Source organism: Crocodylus porosus, unplaced genomic scaffold (genome assembly GCF_001723895.1).
Source record: "Crocodylus porosus isolate Cpor-Errol unplaced genomic scaffold, CroPor_comp1, whole genome shotgun sequence".
NCBI lineage: Eukaryota > Metazoa > Chordata > Crocodylia > Crocodylidae > Crocodylus > Crocodylus porosus.
Genome location: NW_017728911.1, coordinates 27,643,143 through 27,662,469, shown reverse-complemented (window position 1 = coordinate 27,662,469; position 19,327 = coordinate 27,643,143). Strand labels below are relative to the sequence as shown.

Genomic DNA, 19,327 nt, shown 5'->3' with positions numbered 1-19,327 from the left:
GCTCGGGCTCGTGCCTCCCCGCAGCGCCGCTCCAGCCCCGGCGGAGCGGGATTGCGGGGCCGGCCGTGCGGTAGCCCGCACCCCGGGGTGGTGCAGTCATAAATCCAGCCCGGCACCCAGCAGGACGCAGCAGGAGCCCCGTGCCCGGGGAAGGGGCCTGCTGGCCGGGCTGGGTTGTGGGGGCGCAAGGCGGGTCTGGGGACCCGCAGGTCTCGGAGGCTGCTCTGCCCAGCGCTGCCTGGTGCTGTCTGTGCTGAGCTGCCGGCGCTGAGGAATAAAGGTCCTCCCAGCGCCCCGGTTTGGTCGCTCCCAAACTGCACTGCGTCCCCCCCCTCCGTCTCCCCAACTTGAGAAGTGAATAAAAACCGCCTCGGCCATCGGAGGATTTCGGACCTGCCCCGGGGGGGCAGAAGTGGATCTAGCCGCGGTGTCGCAGGCTGGCGGGGAGCGGGGCTCTTCGCAGAGGGAAGAGGCTGTGATTGTAGCCTGGCTCAGGTGCCCAAAGCGCACTTCTTACAGCTTTCTTCTTAATGAGCGGCAGAGGCAGAGAGGAAGAAGAGCGAGGGGAGAAGGCAGTGCTTTCTCCAGCGTCAGATCTGAAAGCGGTGAGGTAGGAACAGCCTGAAAGACTTGTGTCCCCCGCCACCTTAATACTGTCACAGAGGAATGGGCCTCTGAGCACAGGGCAAAGGGGAAAAAAAGACTTTTTCCATTTATTATATATGTGTGCGGGGCGGTGGGGGTTATTTTATTGCACCTGGCACCAGTCAGATGGACCAAATGACTTATGAGCTCATATGTATTGGAAAATGCCTTATCAAAAGCTCACGGTTATGTTTTTCAGCATTGAAGTAACTAGTTCTTTGTGTGGGGTTTAGAGCTGGCTCTACCATCTCTCACTTCTGCAGCAGTAATACAAGGTGGCCCATTAGTCCCTGGGAACGGGGAAAAAGCAAAGAGCACTGTTTCCTTCTCAGCATATCAAAGGGAGAGGGAAAGGATGACAACAGCAACGGCATCTGTGTCTTACTGGTCGCTGCACCTGCTGTGGCTCCTAGGAAGTAGGCAGGGCAAATGTCAGAAAGGCAAATAATAAGGAAGAAAGCCAAGCAGGGACAAGCTGGGGTGAGCTGGCTTGTCTATTAGTGACAAGAATTCAAGCTCAGCCAAGGAATGCTCCTAGCTGGTGATTATCCACGACAGCACAGTGGTAGGACTTGGGGTTAAGTCACATGTAAATCATCTGCCGTGGCTGAATATTCACACGCTGAAGGTGGGTGTTTTGGGTACAACTGAGGGCAGGAACAGTGCTAAGTGTTGGCACATGCGAGTGCCACTGTATTCAGTGGCAATAGCAGGGCAGCCGTGGTGAAGCAGTTTGCCCTTGGTTGTGACTTCTCAGTCAAGAGAACTGGTCCTAAGAGTAACTTTAGTAGAAATTGATGCTGCTTTGGAAGAGCGAGAGTAAAAGAAATTCTGGATCCTCTAAGGGAAGAAAGATCAATGAAAAAGCAGTATACACAGATTTCCCTGTAGGGGAGGAAGTGAAAGGAGAGAAATTTCATGGAGGATTTAAGTCCTAATACAACTAGAAAACAGAAAGAACAAAATATTTTTATTGCATAGCAGAGTGGTTTTCAACCTTTTTTCGTTTGTGGACCCCTAAAAAAATTTGAATGGAGGCATGGACCTTTTGAATTGTAAGTGTGGGTAGTCATTTATTTTTGTTTGATCATAGTCATGTTTTGCAGACCCCTTAAACATAGTCTGTGGACTCCCAGGGGTGTGCAGACCACAGGTTGAAAAACATTGATAGAACATAGTCCTAGGCATGAAAGATGGAGCATTATTATTGCTTCTTGTCTGTTCCTTCAACAGCTTGAAATAGAGGGGTTAATTTTTAACCAGGATAACATGAAAGAACTATTCATTGATCCTTGTGAAGGGCAGGTAGGGATTGATCTGTGGTATACTTGGAGCTCCTCTGAATGAGTGAGACTCAGACCCCATTGACTAGTTGGGTATCTACACTGCAATGTAATTATGCTATTAGAGTTGAGAAAATGGTATCTTTAAGGGAAATATCTGAGAGTCAAAGTGACCTGCCCAGTGTTAACACAGCAATCACTGAAGATGAAATGTTAAATAGCTCATCTGGTCAGAAACCATATGCTAGAACACAAGTTACGCCCTCTCTGACCTGCTGTTCTCTCTTGTTTCACCCTAGAGTTTCAACTGACTTGTGACTGTTGGGCATTCATTTAAAGTGTCTTTTTCTTTCATTTTGGATCTTTTCCATTGCTGCATTTACAATGCCTTACACTGGAGGCTCCCAAATGGGTCTGTAGATGCCTGGGTAGATCAGACATTGCCCTGGGTCACAATCATCCTTCGAGGGTTTTTCAGTTACAAGTTTGAGGAGGATGCACAGTGATCCATGAGACGAGTCTGAGGGTTGGCCATGGGCATATGGTCAAAAAAAGAGGATGGGAACTGCTGTGGTGGAACAGAATTCTGCACATCCTGCCTGGAGATGGAGTGAATGTGCAGGCATTCACGTAACTGCTGAGACAGGATGTGGACGAACACTTCACCACTTGGATGTGACACTTCATTGGGTGTCTTTCCAACCAGCACCTGTCTCTGCTACAGGCACTTACTTTGCAATGTGTGTCTTCTCCTGACAAAGACCATACTTCAGCTAAGGTGCTGTTATCAAAGGTGAACACTTACTAAATTGGCAGCTTGTACCTGAGTGCTTTTGCCTGCTTTTATTACCCTGACAATGAAAGCAGTCTTTCAAGACCTATATAGGATATCAGATAGAGCCTGACACTGTGGCTTGTTTTTCACATTCTCAGAATCTGCTTGGTTCATGATCTTCCTAGCAAGGGTGGCTGTGTAGATGATATTCTTCTGGTCTAAGCTAACCAAATTTGTGCCTGCCTTTGTACCTCAGCTGAAACCTGTACAATATTGGGGAGGCATGATTATTGGGGAAGAAAATTGCCCAAATTAAAACCGAAACAGTCTTGGTACGGCATTGTTTATACACACCAGCAGGTCATTTATACAGTTCCCAGGGCACCTAGAATAGGCAAAGAAGAACATGTTCTTACTTCAAAACAGTACAATGTTATCAAAGCTGAAGCCAATTTGCTTTCTTATGCCTAAGTGTAAAAGTGAGGCTGGGTTTTAAGTCCCTGCCCATCCATCTAAATGTAAATGAAGTGGTATGTGGAGATACTGAATACCCAGGCCTCCCCTTGAAATCAGTGGAAGTACAGGTGCATAATGGTTGGATGGAGAAGTTTAGGTATAGGTTCCCAAATGGAAAAACCTTTGCCTTTGGTCATCTGTATGGAAGAAGCCAGTACCTTGGTAGGACTGGGCTATTAGTGGCACATGTGATGCAAAATACAGATAATCCATATCCAGAATATCTGAGTCGACAAAAGACAAACTACGCAGGACATATTGGAAAAACTGGAGGAGTGAATGGCTAGGAATTTTTAAGAAACATTTTATTGTTGATTCAAAACTTGTGTGCCCTGGGGAAGAAACAAGCTTTTAGTAGGTTTTGAGCGAAGAGAAAGTGGTAGGTTGGCAGACCAGTGCAGGCTGGGCATTCTGAGGATTTGGAGGTGAAAAATGCACATCCACACGGAGGTTTGTGTGAGCCTGCAAAGCTTTTGTCTTTTTTTGTTACTTGACATGTAGATAGTGAAATGCCAATTTTTTAATCTTGTCAGGGCCAATAGGTTTGCAGCATGGCAGGCTTTGACTCTCAACACCAGCCCCTCTCATGATTTCCTGGAGAAGCAGTTTTCAGGCAGGGATAACTTTTGCCCTTTTCCCTAAAATTGATGCATTTAAAGTCAACCCAGAAAGTTCATTGTGTGCTAGACCCAGGACTGCACAGATGCCACACTTCCAGTGGTGACATAGCAGCAGCGTGCAAAGGATCACTGGTAAAGAGGCTGTGCCACAGGACACGTGGTGATGGAGAAGAGAAAAGGGATACAACTGTCCTTCTCCAGCAGCTGAGCACTAAGCAGTGCACAATTTCAGTTTTTCCTTTCCTCTTACCCGGCTGGAAAGGTTTGCAGTGCACGTTGTGGGAGATCTTTAAAACAAATCCTCAAACCCTGGCAGATCCCCGGTCTGTTGGTTTCTGGAAGTAACCAGGTTTGCATTTATGATGGTTGCTGGCAGATACTGCCACTGTCCAACTGGTCGTGGCCAGAAGGAAGACGCTTATTACTTTTAAGCAAGTAAGTTTGTCTGGAGACTTGACTCACATTCTTAAAGCCAACACAGTGACTTTCTCCCTGGAAGATGCTGCTGCACCATTAACTACTGATGCTGACATACTATCAATGTCAGAGGCCTATGTAATCACTAGTGTGTAATATCAGCTCAGGATGAAAGGCTACAACACAGCCAAAAGGAATCCCAGGTTCCTATAACAGAGCTTGAATCCTGACATTTCTGACTGGGAGATGGCTTTCTTGTAATTCATTAAAAAGCTGTATCACAAGCCTTGACTTAGCTTTGATGCTTTCCCATTTGGGTAGGTGCACTATGGTTTGTGCAGAGTATGAAGCTAAGGTAGTGAAGAGAGAGAAAGGATAGGTGCTACTATGCTTTGGGGCAGGAATATGTTTTTTTTTGCCACTTTTGCCAATTGGAGTAATGAACTCGCACATGCAAATTGCCATTCTAGGCTAGTCCACCTAGCCTAGAATCTGGTTACTGCCACTTGCCATCACCAGCTATTCAGAGGGACATGGAAGAGACTGGGCAATAAGCAGATGTGGGATAATACACTCTACCAAAAGTCTCATTCAGAACCCTTATAGGTAAAGATTGGTTTAAACCCTGAAATTGGGAGGTTTTCTATCCCTTCTAATCAGTTTATTAGCATTTGCTATGAGAGCGGTGGCTGTTCTGGTTGTCCATAAGAACTCCCAGTCCATCTTTGCTCTCCAGTCTGCCCTGCCATTCGTAGATGGTGAATGCAGCTTCATTCCTCTGGTTTCTCTGGTAGTGTTTCACTGCAGAGGATGTTCTCTGTCCTTGACATATCCCACTTGTCAAATCTAAGCTGACTGGCAGCCAGCCCTCTAGCATTTCCTGAATGAGTTTCAAGATCTAGTTGGAATTTTTTAACCATTTATAACTTTTTCTGTTTTATTCCTGATGCAAGGCTGTCCTGTTTACAAATGTGATAGGTTATCTTCAGTTCATGTCCCTCATATCCTTGAATCACAAATTTGGCGAAACGCATTTCTATAAAGCACCATAGGAGCTGACAAGCTACTTTAGAAGAGAAGAAATACTCCGTAATTTAGTGCTGGTAATTATTTGCTCAGCTGACTCCTGCCACTCAAAATTGTATTACCTGAGTCTTCCTGAGAGTCATTGGCAAATCAGGTGAGAAAACACCTGTGTTTCACACCGATTTTTAGCATAAGAGGGGCAGACTGGAATTATTGCCAAATGATCAGATGCATCAACTTTTCAGCAACTTCCTACAGGTTCATAAAACATTTTTTGAAAGCCCATCGGGGAGTGTGCTATGATTTCCTAACAGCAAGTTTCTTTTTCCTGGGTAGCTTGTGTTGCTACTTCTGGAGTAGTATGTGCAACTTTTTCTTATGTTGGTGGCAACTTGCCTTCAGAAGTACCATGGATTTCTTGATATCCGTGGGACTCCTTCAATGAAATCCTGGCTTATTTAAGTCCCATTGATGAGACTTAACAAGGCCAGAGTTTCACCCATTGCGTTTGTAAATATAAGGATGATGATGCAACTGAACCCTAAATTGGGGCTTGCTAGTCAGAGTGGTTGCATGATTGAATGGATGTCCTGGATTCAATCTGCAGGTGACTTACTCTCTCTTCTGTTTACTGTTGTGTGTTGCAGTCGAACTGGAATACGGTTTTCAGGCTAAACGACAAAAATTAGTGCATGTCAGCCATGGAGACCAACCAGGAATCCTCTATCTTCTTGGTGAAGATACTGGAAGAACTGGACACCAAACAAAATACTGTTTCCTATCAGGATCTTTGCAAGTCACTGTGTGCAAGGTTTGATTTATCTCAGTTGGCCAAGCTCAGAAGCGTACTGTTTTACACTGCTTGCCTGGATCCTAATTTCCCAGCTACTCTGTTCAAAGACAAAATGAGATGCACTGTAAACAATCAGCAATCAAAGAAAATCATGGTCGCGGCAGATATAGTAACAATATTCAACCTCATACAAATGAATGGGGGCATGGCCAAGGAAAAGCTCCCTGTTGCAAGACAGAAAGTGAGAAAGAAAGAATCATTTGAGTCTTGCAGATCTGACACGGAAATATGCAATATGGTGGATTGCGTGTCTAACTGCGAGGTGAACGACCGAGAGTTCAACAGGGGCTTTTCAGGGAGGAGATCTTCAAAATGCAGGAAGGTGGATTGCAAAGACTGTCAGCAGTTCATTCCCTCATCAGAACCTAACTTTTTACTTGGGGTGAACAAGGAAATGAAAGGTCGAGCAGCCTCACTGGATAGGCTGCAAGCCCTAGCGTCTTACTCCATCGCCAACTCCCCACCCTGTGAAATGCAGAGCACGTACTTTCCAATGAACATTGAGAACGAGTCGATCTCTGACCAGGACTCCTTGCCAATCAACACAGGCATAAAAGAGACTTTCATATCGAATGATGAATCATTTGTGATGCAGTCATGTGTACAGAAAAGAAACATATTCAAAGAAGACTTTCATAATCTGATAACGATATCTCCCAGTTTAATACCACCCAATAAAAAGCCAGAGGATGGACATGGAGAGCCTCAGAACAGGAAAGAAACCTGCAAACAGGCTTTCTTCAACCACAGTTTTGAAATGCCATACAGCAGCCAGTACTTGAATCCAGTTTATTCTCCAATACCAGACAAAAGACGAGTAAAGCATGAAAGCTTAGATGATCTCCAGGCATCTACCTATTTTGGCCCAACTACTGTGCTTGGGCCTCCAGACACAAAAAAATGGACTGGAAAGCAGAATAAACAAACTGCTTGGCCAGCAAAAAGCTGGAGCTTAAACGCTGAAGAGGTGCCCGATTTTGAAAGATCTTTTTTCAGTAGGAAGCAGACAGAAGAGAAGGTGCGATATCCGAGTCCAAACAGCCAGTCTCCAAACTTTCCCACAGCAGACAGGCACCAGACCTACCTAAATCCCAAAGACCAGTCACCGATGATGCAGTCTGCCTATGCCATGAAATCCAATGGACACAAACCCAAGGAAATCCCCTCCATTCTTGATGTGGAAAAGCACGAGCCGGTCAAAAAGTTTAAGGATAAGAGCATTAACTGTACTTCTGTTCAGCTGTTGAGCATTGACAAAACCACCAGTGTTGGGACGCAAACAGAGCAGCAAGTGTTGGAACACAAAAAATGCAAGGATTTGTGTGCTCTGAGCCAAACCAAATACGTAGAGAGGCACTCTTTAAAGCAATCGGATGATGACTCCGAGATCGTAAGTGATGACATCAGTGACATTTTTAGGTTTTTGGATGATATGAGTATCTGTGGATCTACTGGAGTTATGCAGTCATCCTGCTATAACAGCACTGGATCGCTGTCTCAGGTACATAAATCTGACTGTGAAAGCTCTCCGGAGCACAATTTAAATAAAATCACTGGGGGGAATTCCAGTAACAAGCTGGATAAAGTTGTCCGATCGGATATCAACAGCACAGATGATGAACTTAAAACCAGCGTCTGCAAGTTAGTGCTGAGGATTGGGGAAATAGAAAAGAAGCTAGAATCGTTGTCAGGTGTCAGGGAAGAAATCTCCCAAGTCCTGGGAAAACTGAACAAGCTGGATCAAAAAATTCAACAGCCGGAGAAAGTCAGCGTACAAATAGACCTCAATTCCTTGACAAGTGAGGTACAGTCAGATGAGAGCACCTCTCCTCAGATATTTCAATGTCATAATGCTTCTCATGGGGCCAAGCTAGAGAACAACCCAGAATGGTGCTGTTCGGATGCCAGTGGGAGTAACAGTGAAAGTCTTCGGGTAAAAGCCTTAAAAAAAAGTTTATTTACAAGGCGGTCCTCAAGGTCCCTGACTGAGGAGAACAGCGCTACCGAATCCAAAATAGCGAGCATATCAAACTCTCCCCGCGACTGGAGAGCTGTCACTTATTCCAATCAGGTTGGCATCACAGAAGAGGAGATGAAAGAACGAGGTGGAGGAGACAATAAGGACTGGCACCGGAAGTCCAAAGAGGTAATTCAATTTAAACTTGCATAATAAGCACTTAAAAAAAAAAAAAAAAAGCCAACCTAAACATGAATGTCTTCTGTGATCTTTCTAAGCTTCCAGGCATGACAATGCCCTCCCTATTGTATTATGCTGGTCTTTTGAATTATTGTAATTGAGTTGTTTTGTACCTGTACATTCTTCCGCGGTAACTGCACCATCCAAAATGGTCAAGCTGGTCCTGAAAGCAGTAGGCTCTTTAGAAAGGGAGCACCGTTTGGATGGTACCTGCAGGAGGGCCTGTCATTCATGTGCTGGCCAGTGGCAGCGGAACACTAGAGAGGATAATTAAATTAGTGAAGTTCATATGAAGGGAATCATTTATAATCTGAAATACTCCAATGTTCATTTTTAAAGTGACGTATTAAGAACACAGTTTGGCATCTTTTATCTGGAAACTCTGTGTCTAGTTAAAAGATAACAAAAAAGAATGAGTGACTGTGAATTTCCCAAAGAGAAAAGCCCCTCGTGTACACTGGGACACAAGCAATAGCTACGCTTTCTTTTTCCTGAGACTTACATGCCCATTTCTTTGTCTTGTAAGAAGTAAGTTAAGCTCCTCATTGCTCAGATTACAACATAGTTGTGTCCTCCTTTTGGTGACACAACTTTAAGTCCTTTCCTCCCTACTACTAACAGGGCCATGTTAGTAATTGAATGGAGTCTGAAATTGTATCGCCAGCTCAGCTGCCATTTGGCTGGACCGCGATTACTGGTCAGTTTACATTGTGGGCATCCTTTGGGTGCAGTGGGCGTTGTATAGCCTTTTGGCTTAATAAGACTGCTGAGTCCTGCTAACTTTTTTCCGAAGTCAGGTGTATATGGCATAGTGTGTGTAACAGGATTAGAGGAAACTGGTGCAAAAGACCTGCTGGGGCTGCTTGGGGTAGGGTGGGGTAGAGGTTTGGTGGGGGAGTGTATACCCTGATGGAAAAGAAACCATGGAAGGTTGCAAAATGTGATGGAGGGAGGGACCCTCAGTAATATCAAACATCACAATTGTATAGGTTTACCCCTGTTAGAATGAACTTCTGCATCATGAACAGTTCCCTCATCACTAAACAAAATGGGACCAAAGAAGCATCACTCCCACTGGAATGGCAGTATGGCATTTGGGTAATACTGCTGTGGTTGCCCCTAATTCGAACCCACCCCAGTTCTGGAAGCAGACTTCTTGCAGTATGGGCGAGTCTGAAAACTGCTTTATTTGTGGCTGCCTAAAGTTTCTAAGCTACCTTGTCTCTTCTCTGCATCTGAAGCATCCTGGAGAGACTTATTTACCTCTAAACAGTGCAAGGGCCAGTTTTCTTCAGCTGTTGCCTTTATAACATTGTGGCTGTTAACGTGGAGTTGCTGCGAGACTGATGCCTGGCAAATGACGCTTATACCTGTTTGTGAGGGTCAGGGTGGAGACAAAGGCCAGCTGAAAGCCTGGCTCTGACTTGCTGTTTTGTTATCATGTCATAGGCAGTCTTCTGCCGCAGGCATAAAGAGAATCTCTGCTCCCTCATGCTTTGTGCCCTCATAGTCCTCTCTTTTGTTTTTCTCCCTCTCTCTGTCTCTTGGAAATTCGTTTGACCCTGGTTGCAGGCAGACAGGCAGTATGAAATCCCACAGCCGCATAGAGGCTCTAAACAACCAAAAGATGCTTTCTTGATTGAACAAGTCTTTAGTCCTCACCCATACCCTGCATCACTCAAGTCCCACATGAAAAGCAACCCACTCTACACAGACATGAGGTTGACAGAACTGGCTGAAGTGAAACGTGCCCAGCCATCATGGACCATAGAAGAATACACAAGGAACTCGGGTGATAAAGGGAAACTTGCTGCTTTGGATCTACAGGTGAGCTCTGCTTGTTTCATTTTAGTGGCGAGGCATAAAGGGTTCTTACCAGGATAGTTAGCAGGAAATTTGGGGAGGTAGGGAATGGGATCCTGAGGCCTTCATCTTGCTGATTCAGATCCATCCCAGGTCCAAAGTGAAGAACAACTCTTAATCTGATCATGGTTTTCTGGTTATTAACAATGTGGGTGTTCTCAATTCATTTAGGAAAACCACCCCTGCAGTTTGCTTATTGGCAGTTGCCTCAAAAGAGAGACGAGGAATACGTAGGCAGAGGGACGGACGTGTATTGGTGAGGTGTCATAGGGCAGCGAATGTGAACCCCGGTACTTCTGTGGTATTCTTCCAAAGCAAAGAGATCCTGCGCATCCAGGCCAGTCCTCGTCACAAGCACCAAAATCACTCAAATCTATACAGGACTGAAAACAAGGATTCTTTCACTGAACATTGCTGCCGCTGCTGCTTCTGCAGTGATTATGAAAGCTCCTGACACATGAAGACCTGCTTCTAAATTCTTGTTAGGAAGTTACCAGCAGGACTTACTTGCATGCAACAAACAGAGCAGAGAAAATTGCTGAAAGACAGGGGTCCACCTGCCAAATGCTGGAATGTTCGAAGTCCAAGCTGTGCCAATCCCAAATTTGGCAATAGGTCCCTAGTGTTTTAACAGGGCAAACAGTCACAGAACTGAGTACGTGCACATTTAAGAATGTTCTGAATCCAGATCCGTATTTTAATCCCTTGTCTCTTTAAACATAGGATAGAATGGCTCTTTGCTGAGAAAATATTTGACCCTCTAATTTAAAAGAGGAATTTATACAGTGCCATAAAACTCGTGCAAAGGTACATGAAGCACCGGCTGTAACATCTGGTCATACAACACAGTGAAATAAAATCTATGCTCCCCTTCTGTGGTGAAGAGCCAAGTCTATATTAGATCCAGTTAGGGCTTATCTATTGATATGGTGCACTGCCTGGGGAAGGATGCCCGGGAAATGATTCCCAGGATTTTACACAATAGGGCACAGAGGATATAGAATCACAAAAATGTCTGCACCACTTCTGCTCTGGTCTTGTAGAGAGGCACTCTTGAACTTACCCTGGCTACCCAGGCCTGTTTGCACATGCCAGACCTGGGAACACAGCGATGCAGCTGCTCCAGGGGTGTCCCTTGTAGCCATTTTCTACTTGCCTTGGAGCCAGTCATCATGAGAGCAGCTGTGGGAGATAACTTCCAAGTCACTCCGTTGCCTCATTTCCAGGTTTGGTGAAGAGGAGAGTTCATGGAGTGCCATGCTCCAGCACAAAAGCCATCTAGGCATACCCCAAAAGGTACATGGTGCAGCCAGGCCACAATAAGCTAGGGTATACATTTACTACCCTGCATGAGCTCTCCACTTGGACACTCGGAGAGTATTTCTAAGCTGCTCGCTCCAGTACAGTGTGGATTTGCAGGAGTTAGTTCTAGATCAGCTAGCTCGGGTGTTGGAAGTAATCAAGATACCCGGAAAACCAAGGGAAATTAGTCAACACAGAGCTCCATGTTGCTTCTTCCAGTACCCTGGCTAGCTCAGTTGGAACTAGCTTTGGGGTTTGTTTCCTTCACCAGGGCGCACAGTGTGCACATATGCTTTGAGTGCCCACATGAGGAATGACTGTGATGGAACTAGTGCATGGTAGATTCACACCCTAGTTTGTGGGGAGCTAATTCCACCATAGAGGCGCCTTATTTCTCCACTGTGTTTATGCTGTTCCTAAATGCAGAGGAAAATGATGACCAGGGCGAGCTGGTTATGCTTGCCTCGATCCTCAGTTGCTGCCATGGAATTTCAGACAGAAGGGCACTTGCAGCGTTGCCACCACTGGGTTATGGTGGCATAAATGACTTTCCACTAGAGCAGAAACAGGCATAATGTAATTTCACTGCACTCCACTGCTGTCCATGGGATTTGCTTGACAAGGCCTCTTCTCCTACTGGGCTTGGGGTAGAAAGGAGCTGGAGGCAGAAGAAGGAAAAATTCCCTTATGAAAGAAGAGCTCTCCAAAGCTCTCTCTAGTCACTTTACAGTTGCTTTGCACCATGTGAGGCAGTGTGAAGTGGCCTTAATATACCAGAAAAAACAATTTCTGCCTTCTTCCTGTGGACATGAATTCCTTGTATTTCTGAGATGCTGTTAATCAAATTGTAATATTTTGTACCTTTTCCTCCAAAGAACTGGCAGGTTGCTACATCTAGTCTTCAACGCCCATGTCTAGACAGAATAATGAAGCAGACTTTCGAAAATAGACACATAGCAATGCCTGTTTTTTTCCTAATGATTAAGTTTATTAGAACTGAATGTAAATACGTTATGCTTTAATGAATATTCTCATGTCTGGCAGTGAAATGGAAAAATTGCTGATTAACACTAATGGGCCTTTTAATAATGCATCTTCTTCCTGAAGTAGTTAAAAGGTCAACACCAAGGATGATGGGTCCCAAATTACAGTTGTCTTGAAAGTACAGCATGGTCTTTTTTCCATTTAAAATAATTGGAATCTTTTTGAGGGGCGAGGATTTTTGTGGAAGATCTCTTTTATTGGACCAGCTGTGTAGTTTGAGGGAGCTGTAGACAAGCTTTTTGGGCACAAAGTGCCCTTCCCCAGGTCTGAGAGAGAAAGCTTTCATGGTGAAATCCCTCCCAGCTATGCAGTTAGTTCAATAAAAGATAGCACCTCCAAAAATCCTTGCCTCTTGCATATTTCCTGGACCACCATAGCTGCAATATCACTCTAGTACTGCCATTGGGAACCTTATAAATCTGTTGGCCCTCTTCCATTTCCACTACTCTTTAGGTGATCTACTTACAAATCTATAGTTGGACACAGATGCATATGAGCCAACAGTGTGGTCGTCTTGCAAAAAAGCTAACAGTGTACTGGGTTGTATTAACAGGGCTGTTACTTGCAAATCGAGGAATGCGATTCTTCCACTCTGTTCAGCACTGGTGAGGCTTCACCTGGAGGCCTGTGTCCAGTTTTGGGCACCGCGCTTCAAGAAGGATGTGGAGAGTTTTTGCAAAGAGTCCAGCACAGAATGACAAAAATGATTAAGGAGGCAAGAGTTTTGAGGAAAGGCTGAAAGATAGGATTATCTAGTCTGGAAAAGAGAAGGCTGAGAGGAAGATTTGATCATGGTTTTCAAATACCTTAAAGTCAGTAACGTAGGGGATGCATATAGGCTTTTCTGTGTGGCCATAGGGGGCAGCCCCAAGCTCCACCCTGATTTTCCTAACACCCCATGTTTCCATATGATGTTGGGCAGACACAAGTGCCATTGTTATCTTTTCCTTTATGAGGAAGCAGCATACTTGCATATATAAGAGTCCTACTTTAAAAAAATGGGCTACCTTTATTTTGCAGTATCTGACCCATTCACAAGAATGAAAAAGGCAGTGCACACTTACAGCAATACGAACTAGTTGATGGTCTGATTTTAAACTTAGTAGCATTGTCAGAAAGACCTCCATTATGTGATCATAAAACTGGAACTAAATTTTAATTGTTCATTTCTAGAGTGGCTGTAAAATCCCTGCTTCCAAAGACCAAGCTCATCTACATAAAGTAAATGTTGTCTCCAGAAGCATGTTGTCCCTGAGTAGCTACAATACCTGAATTAGCCAATTAAGGGTGTATCTAAGTTGCATTGAAGTCGGTGGGAGTCTTTCTATTGAGCTCAATGGGTTTTGAATCAGATACATATTAAATACAAAGACTAATATTGTCTTAATGTTATAGCAGTGCCACAGTGACTATAACAATATCAGTCTCCAAAAGTGCTTATCCTGAAATGGTTTTTAGTTTTTGTTTTGAACAAAAATGGCCTTTTTTACAACCTATTGAATTTTTTTATTGATTTTTAAAAAATATATATATTTGTTTTTTTCCTCTTTTGCTCTCTTTCCTTTTATTTCTCTCTGCTGCTGAGTGAAATAGATCTTCTTGCTACTCTAACTTCTTGAAATTTCCTCTACTTTGAAAAAGTTACAGGTTGGCCAAAAGAAAAAAAAAGTAAAAATAGGAAAGGAAAAACAAGCCAAAACTGAATCAAACTTGAGTTTAATATATTTTATTTGACTCTATAACCAGAGAGAATGCAGTAGAGAAAAGAGGGAAATGTGCTACATTGTGGAATTTTTAAAAAATTAGAAATTTTCAAAAAGTCTGCAAAAAATGTAAAAGACCAAAAATTGTTGCATTTTGAATCCTGCAAAATCAAAACAGCATGACAACTTGGAAATATTTCACAATGATCTTTGTATTTTTTTTTTAACAACTCTAGTTCTTTTACCTTTCCAGTTAGGCATACAGCATTTAGATGGAAGAAATCGAATGGCAAAGATTTGTACTAGTAGAGTAGTGTCAGACATAATGGAAATCAAACCATTAAACCAGGGGTTGTCCACCTACAGCCTGTGGGCTAGATTCAGCCTCTGAAGAGATTGGATCTGGCCCAAAGTGCCACATAGTGGAGGGAGCTGGTGGTAGCAGGGGCATCTTTTCCACCCTGCTCCATGCCTTTTTCTATCTCCACAGCCCCCCAGTCCTTCCTGCTCTGTGCTTCATACCTCCCTACCCCCCCAGCTGCAGGCTTCATTTACCCTGCTGCTGAATTCACTGCTTCCCATCACTGGTGGCCATGGAAACTGGTGGCACACAGAGGCAAGGGTAAGCAGGGAAGTGTGGGGTGCTGCTGAAGGGCTTGGCAGCCTGTGGCAGCTGGCTGTTTGTAAAAGGTTGCATATCCCTGGATTAAACCGTCTGTGATTAGCACAGTGTATCCTGGCAGTGGAATGGGTACACTGTGGCCCATGGGCCAGGTAAGAGAAACAGAGCTGGTCTGTGGGCTGGATTGGGCGCACAGATTGGCCCTGTGCAGTAGGGCCAGCATGCAGAGCTGGTCCATCATGGGCAATTTATGCAGCATATGCCCTGGATCAGTGCAGCCTGTGCCCTGGACTGGTAACATGTACTGTGTGTATGACCCATGTTGGCTCCAGCGCCACATGCTGCATGCATTACATGTTGGACTGCCCCTGCAGGGTGGCTCTGGCATGTGGGGCTGGTCTGTGAGCCCGATCCGAACCAGTTCCAGATCCAGTACGTGGGGTTGGACCGCCTGTGGGCCAGGTGATAGAGCTTTGAGGGTTGGATCTGGTCCACAGGCCATATCTCTGATGTTCCTGTCTTAAGGATGAAAGCTGGTGTGTGGTGGGGCACAAAGAGGCAACCATGCTTGTGCTGATCTGACTGTGAAGAAAAGGATGTGATGCAGGGGGTACAACTTACATATGCCTGTGGCACCATTCCCTTTCTTCCTCTACCAAGTATACTGACTCTGCGAATAAGCACTTTCTAGTTGTGCACCCTTGTTACTCTGGAACATGTACCTGGCTAGGAAATGGTAGTTGTGAGCATTAGGGCTGTGTGAAGCTTTGGGTGCTGACTCGATTTGGAGGAGATTCAGCCTGATTTGGCAGGTGAACTTCAGAATCCGAATCAAATCTGGAGACCAGTTAAAAGGTCTGAATCACTTTGAAGCTCTCTGAATCAATTCAGAGAGCTTTGGTGATCCGGGCAGTCCCCTCTGGCTGCAGCAGGGAGCTGGACCTGAACTCCATCCTGGTAAGTAGGGGGCTAGAGGAGAGGGGAGGGGACCATGGGGGACCCCTGACAGGCCCCATCCCCTGCCTGCTCCCCCAGCCCCCCTGAGTGCCCCCTGACCTCCACCTGCTCTCCCAATGGCTGCCCTGCCTGCCCAGCTCCCGGTTGTTTATAAAAAAAAGCCTGGAGTCACCGGCTGCTGCCATGCGGGGAGCAATGCCCACTGCCCCATGCTGCGTGAGGGGCTCTGCCAGGAGCCTCCTGGCCTGTGGCTGTCTCACCTGCCCCAGCTCCTGGCCTGTCAAAAACCAAAACCCTGCACTTACCAGCTGCTGCAGTGGCCTCGGGGCTTTGGGGTCTCGTGGCAGAGTCCGCACACAGTGCTGGGCAGTGGGGATTGTCCCCCACTGGGCAGCAGCTGGTGAGTGCCAGCTTTTTTTCCCCAAAGAGCTGGGAGAGCGGGCAGGGGATGGGGCTGATTCAGAGATTCGGTCGATTCGGTTGTTGCTGAATCTCTGAATCAGATTCAGCCCGATCGATTTGGGACAGTGATTGGAATCACTGAATCGAATCTCTGTCCCCCCCGAATTGGCCGAACCCAAATTCGAAGTGAATACTGTCCGCTTCATGCAGTGAGCATCTGTCTTCTGTCTCGCAAGACGATAGAATTACAGTGAGACATCAGTTTGCTGATAAAGCAAAGCTAAAGTGACCTCTCCGGGGCACAGAAGCCTGGGCAGTGTATGCAGAGATGCTGAGCTGCACTCACATCAATGTTCCCCTCTCAGCCTTGCTGGTTTAAGCTAAAGGAAAGGCCACAGGTCAGTATGTTTGGAACCAGGTTGGCTGCAGGAGCTGCCGGAGGAAAGTCCATTTGTCTGTCGGGGGGGGGGGGGGGGGGAGACTTCAGACCTGCAAATTTTTGGCATCATTTTCCCCACCAAGGCTAAGACTAGTGCCCCTTTCTAAGATGCTCTTCAGTGGTAGATGCTTTGGCTTCTCTAGTGTGCACTGCATGATCACAAGGAAACCCTGTGCTAGTAGGATCTGTGAACTGGAGGGTTAATGACAATGTGTTCAGTAAGTCAGCTCTAATTCACTATACAAAACTGGCCTGTGCCAATGCGTTGAGTTTTCCCCGATGCATGGTTGGGGTGGATTCTCAAAGTCTTCAGTCTAGTAGCTCATCCTTCCTTGAGAGGAGTGCCCTTGGGATCTCTATGGTAACTTTTGTCTCTGTTTGGTACATGCTGTGAGTTCCTGTGCAGAACAGGATCACTTGGCTTTAAAAGACAAGTGAAACTGTTAAAACATCACAGATTCTCATTTTGGTGGAGAAGTGGCTTTCTTTAATATGTAGGAAAGCCCCCTAGTCTGCTTGAAACATTATGTCCAATGCAGTGTTCATCACTAGGCAGTAGCTACACAAGTAGGTATAAAAGGACGACAAGAAGACCTTCCTCCCTCCTTTTTATGCAGGACATAGCCATGAAATTAGGGTTTGCATTAACAAATGGAGTGTAGCAGAAAGCCACGTGAAGGAAATGCTTTTAATAATCTCCAAAATAGGAATACCTAGTGGACAAAGACATCTCCATTATTTAGTGGATTAAAGAGGGTTTATTTTCCCACAATGAAGGGATGACCAAGTTTCCAGGAAACCAGTAATACACAAAAGACTTAGCAGCAGAATGATTCTGCCGAGGGGCGTTGTGTAATTACTTGACAGTATTTTGTCATTGGTTTCAGCAAGTTCATAGAATTGAGAGAGGGAAGGATTGTGACAAAAGAATGTGAGACGGAGGCATTAACCTGTTTTATCTCTACAGCAGACCCCAAACCAACTTTGGAAAGCTTGGGGCATGCCTGCATTTTCTTGACAGATCCCAGAGAATTAATAACTCTTTTTTCCTTTTGATTTTTTTAGACTCAAGAATCTTTAAACCCAAACAACTTAGAATACTGGATGGAAGATATTTATACTCCAGGCTATGATTCCCTATTAAAACGCAAAGAAGCCGAGTTCAGAAGAGCAAAGGTCTGCAAGATAGCTGCCCTAATTGCAGCAGCAGCTTGTACCGTTATCCTGGTCATTGTAGTTCCCATTTGTACAATGAAATCATGAAACTGTGGACAGACACATGAGTCGTCAACTGTGTATATACAATTCCAGATATCTCACTATGTATTTTAAACACCTTGTGGCAAAATTGCAGCAATTTGCTGGGAAAAGAATGTGCTGAGATATTCTGGTGATTAGGGTTGTAAATGACAAAAATACGTTTTTTTTTAAATTATTCTTTTAAATAGCAAAACACCTAGCAGAGTTACGGTAACTCAGTTGAATTTTTATGCATTTTTAAAAGTGCAATATTTTTTTTCCTAAAGAAACAATAAAATGGTTTACAAGATCAGCAACTGATGCGAATCTAGGTGAAAAAGCAAGGTTGCTTGAGCTGCATGCTATTTAGAGAGGATATGGGTAGGTGCAAGTTGCACTGTATAGAAGGGGATGTTCCTGTATGCATTTCATAAGAGAGCCTGAGGGGAAGATTAAAGGTCTTTACAATGTGAAAACCTATGAATGTTTTGTATTTGTTTTGCAGTATTTATGTGTTCCTTAATCATTGGCATGAAAGCAGAACATGCAGGTGTGAAAGGAGTTCATTCCTAAGTTGAGTTAATAAGGGCTCTGTGTTATCTGGTCTTGCCCCAAGATCCATTTTATCATCACTAAGTACTTAGGTGAAGTGCCATGTGCTACAGACCAAAAAGATTATATTTGAAAGCAATCAAAAGGGGTTTCAGTTGCTTACGTTAGAATAACATTTGCTAAGAGCTGGCAAACGCTCTGTGCCAAAAGCGTATTCTTTACCTTCTCAGACAGCGAAGACATTGTGAAGTCCCTTCTGCCAGCCAACTGAACTGGCAAATCCAAGTGAACACCCATTGCTCTGTTCATAGATTCATAGATGCTAGGGTCGGAAGGGACCTCAATAGATCATCGAGTCCGACCCCCTGCATAAGCAGGAAAGAGTGCTGGGCCTACATTACTCCAGCTAGATACACATCTAGCCTTCGCTTGAAGACCCCCAGGGTAGGGGAGAGCACCAACTCCCTTGGGAGCCCGTTCCAGACCTTGGCCACTCGAACTGTGAAGAAGTTCCTCCTAATAACCAATCTAAATCTGCTCTCTTCTAGCTTGTGGCCATTATTTCTTGTAACCCCCGGGGGGGCCTTGGTGAATAAATACTCACCAATTCCCTTCTGTGCCCCCCGATGAACTTATAGGCAGCCACCAGGTCGCCTCTCAACCTTCTCTTGCGGAGGCTGAAAAGGTCCAGTTTCTCTAGTCTCTCCTCGTAGCGCTTGGCCTGCAGGCCCTTAACCATACGAGTGGCCCTTCTCTGGACCCTCTCCAGATTATCCGCATCCTTCGTGAAGTGCGGCGCCCAGAATTGCACGCAGTACTCCAGCTGCGGTCTGACCAGCGCCCGATAGAGGGGAAGTATCACCTCCTTGGAC

The 19,327-nt window shown here is 45.1% G+C and overlaps 1 protein-coding gene across 1 annotated transcript; it reads left to right on the top strand.

The window, feature by feature from the left end:
- Positions 1–230: 230 nt before the first annotated feature.
- On the top strand, positions 231–18,379 carry KIAA1024 (KIAA1024 ortholog). The gene is made up of 4 exons (XM_019533715.1): positions 231–610; positions 5,930–8,281; positions 9,905–10,159; positions 17,730–18,379. Exons 2-4 carry the CDS (start codon positions 5,975–5,977, stop codon positions 17,925–17,927), a joined length of 2,760 nt encoding a protein of 919 aa, XP_019389260.1. The 5' UTR covers positions 231–610; positions 5,930–5,974; the 3' UTR covers positions 17,928–18,379.
- Positions 18,380–19,327: the final 948 nt, after the last annotated feature.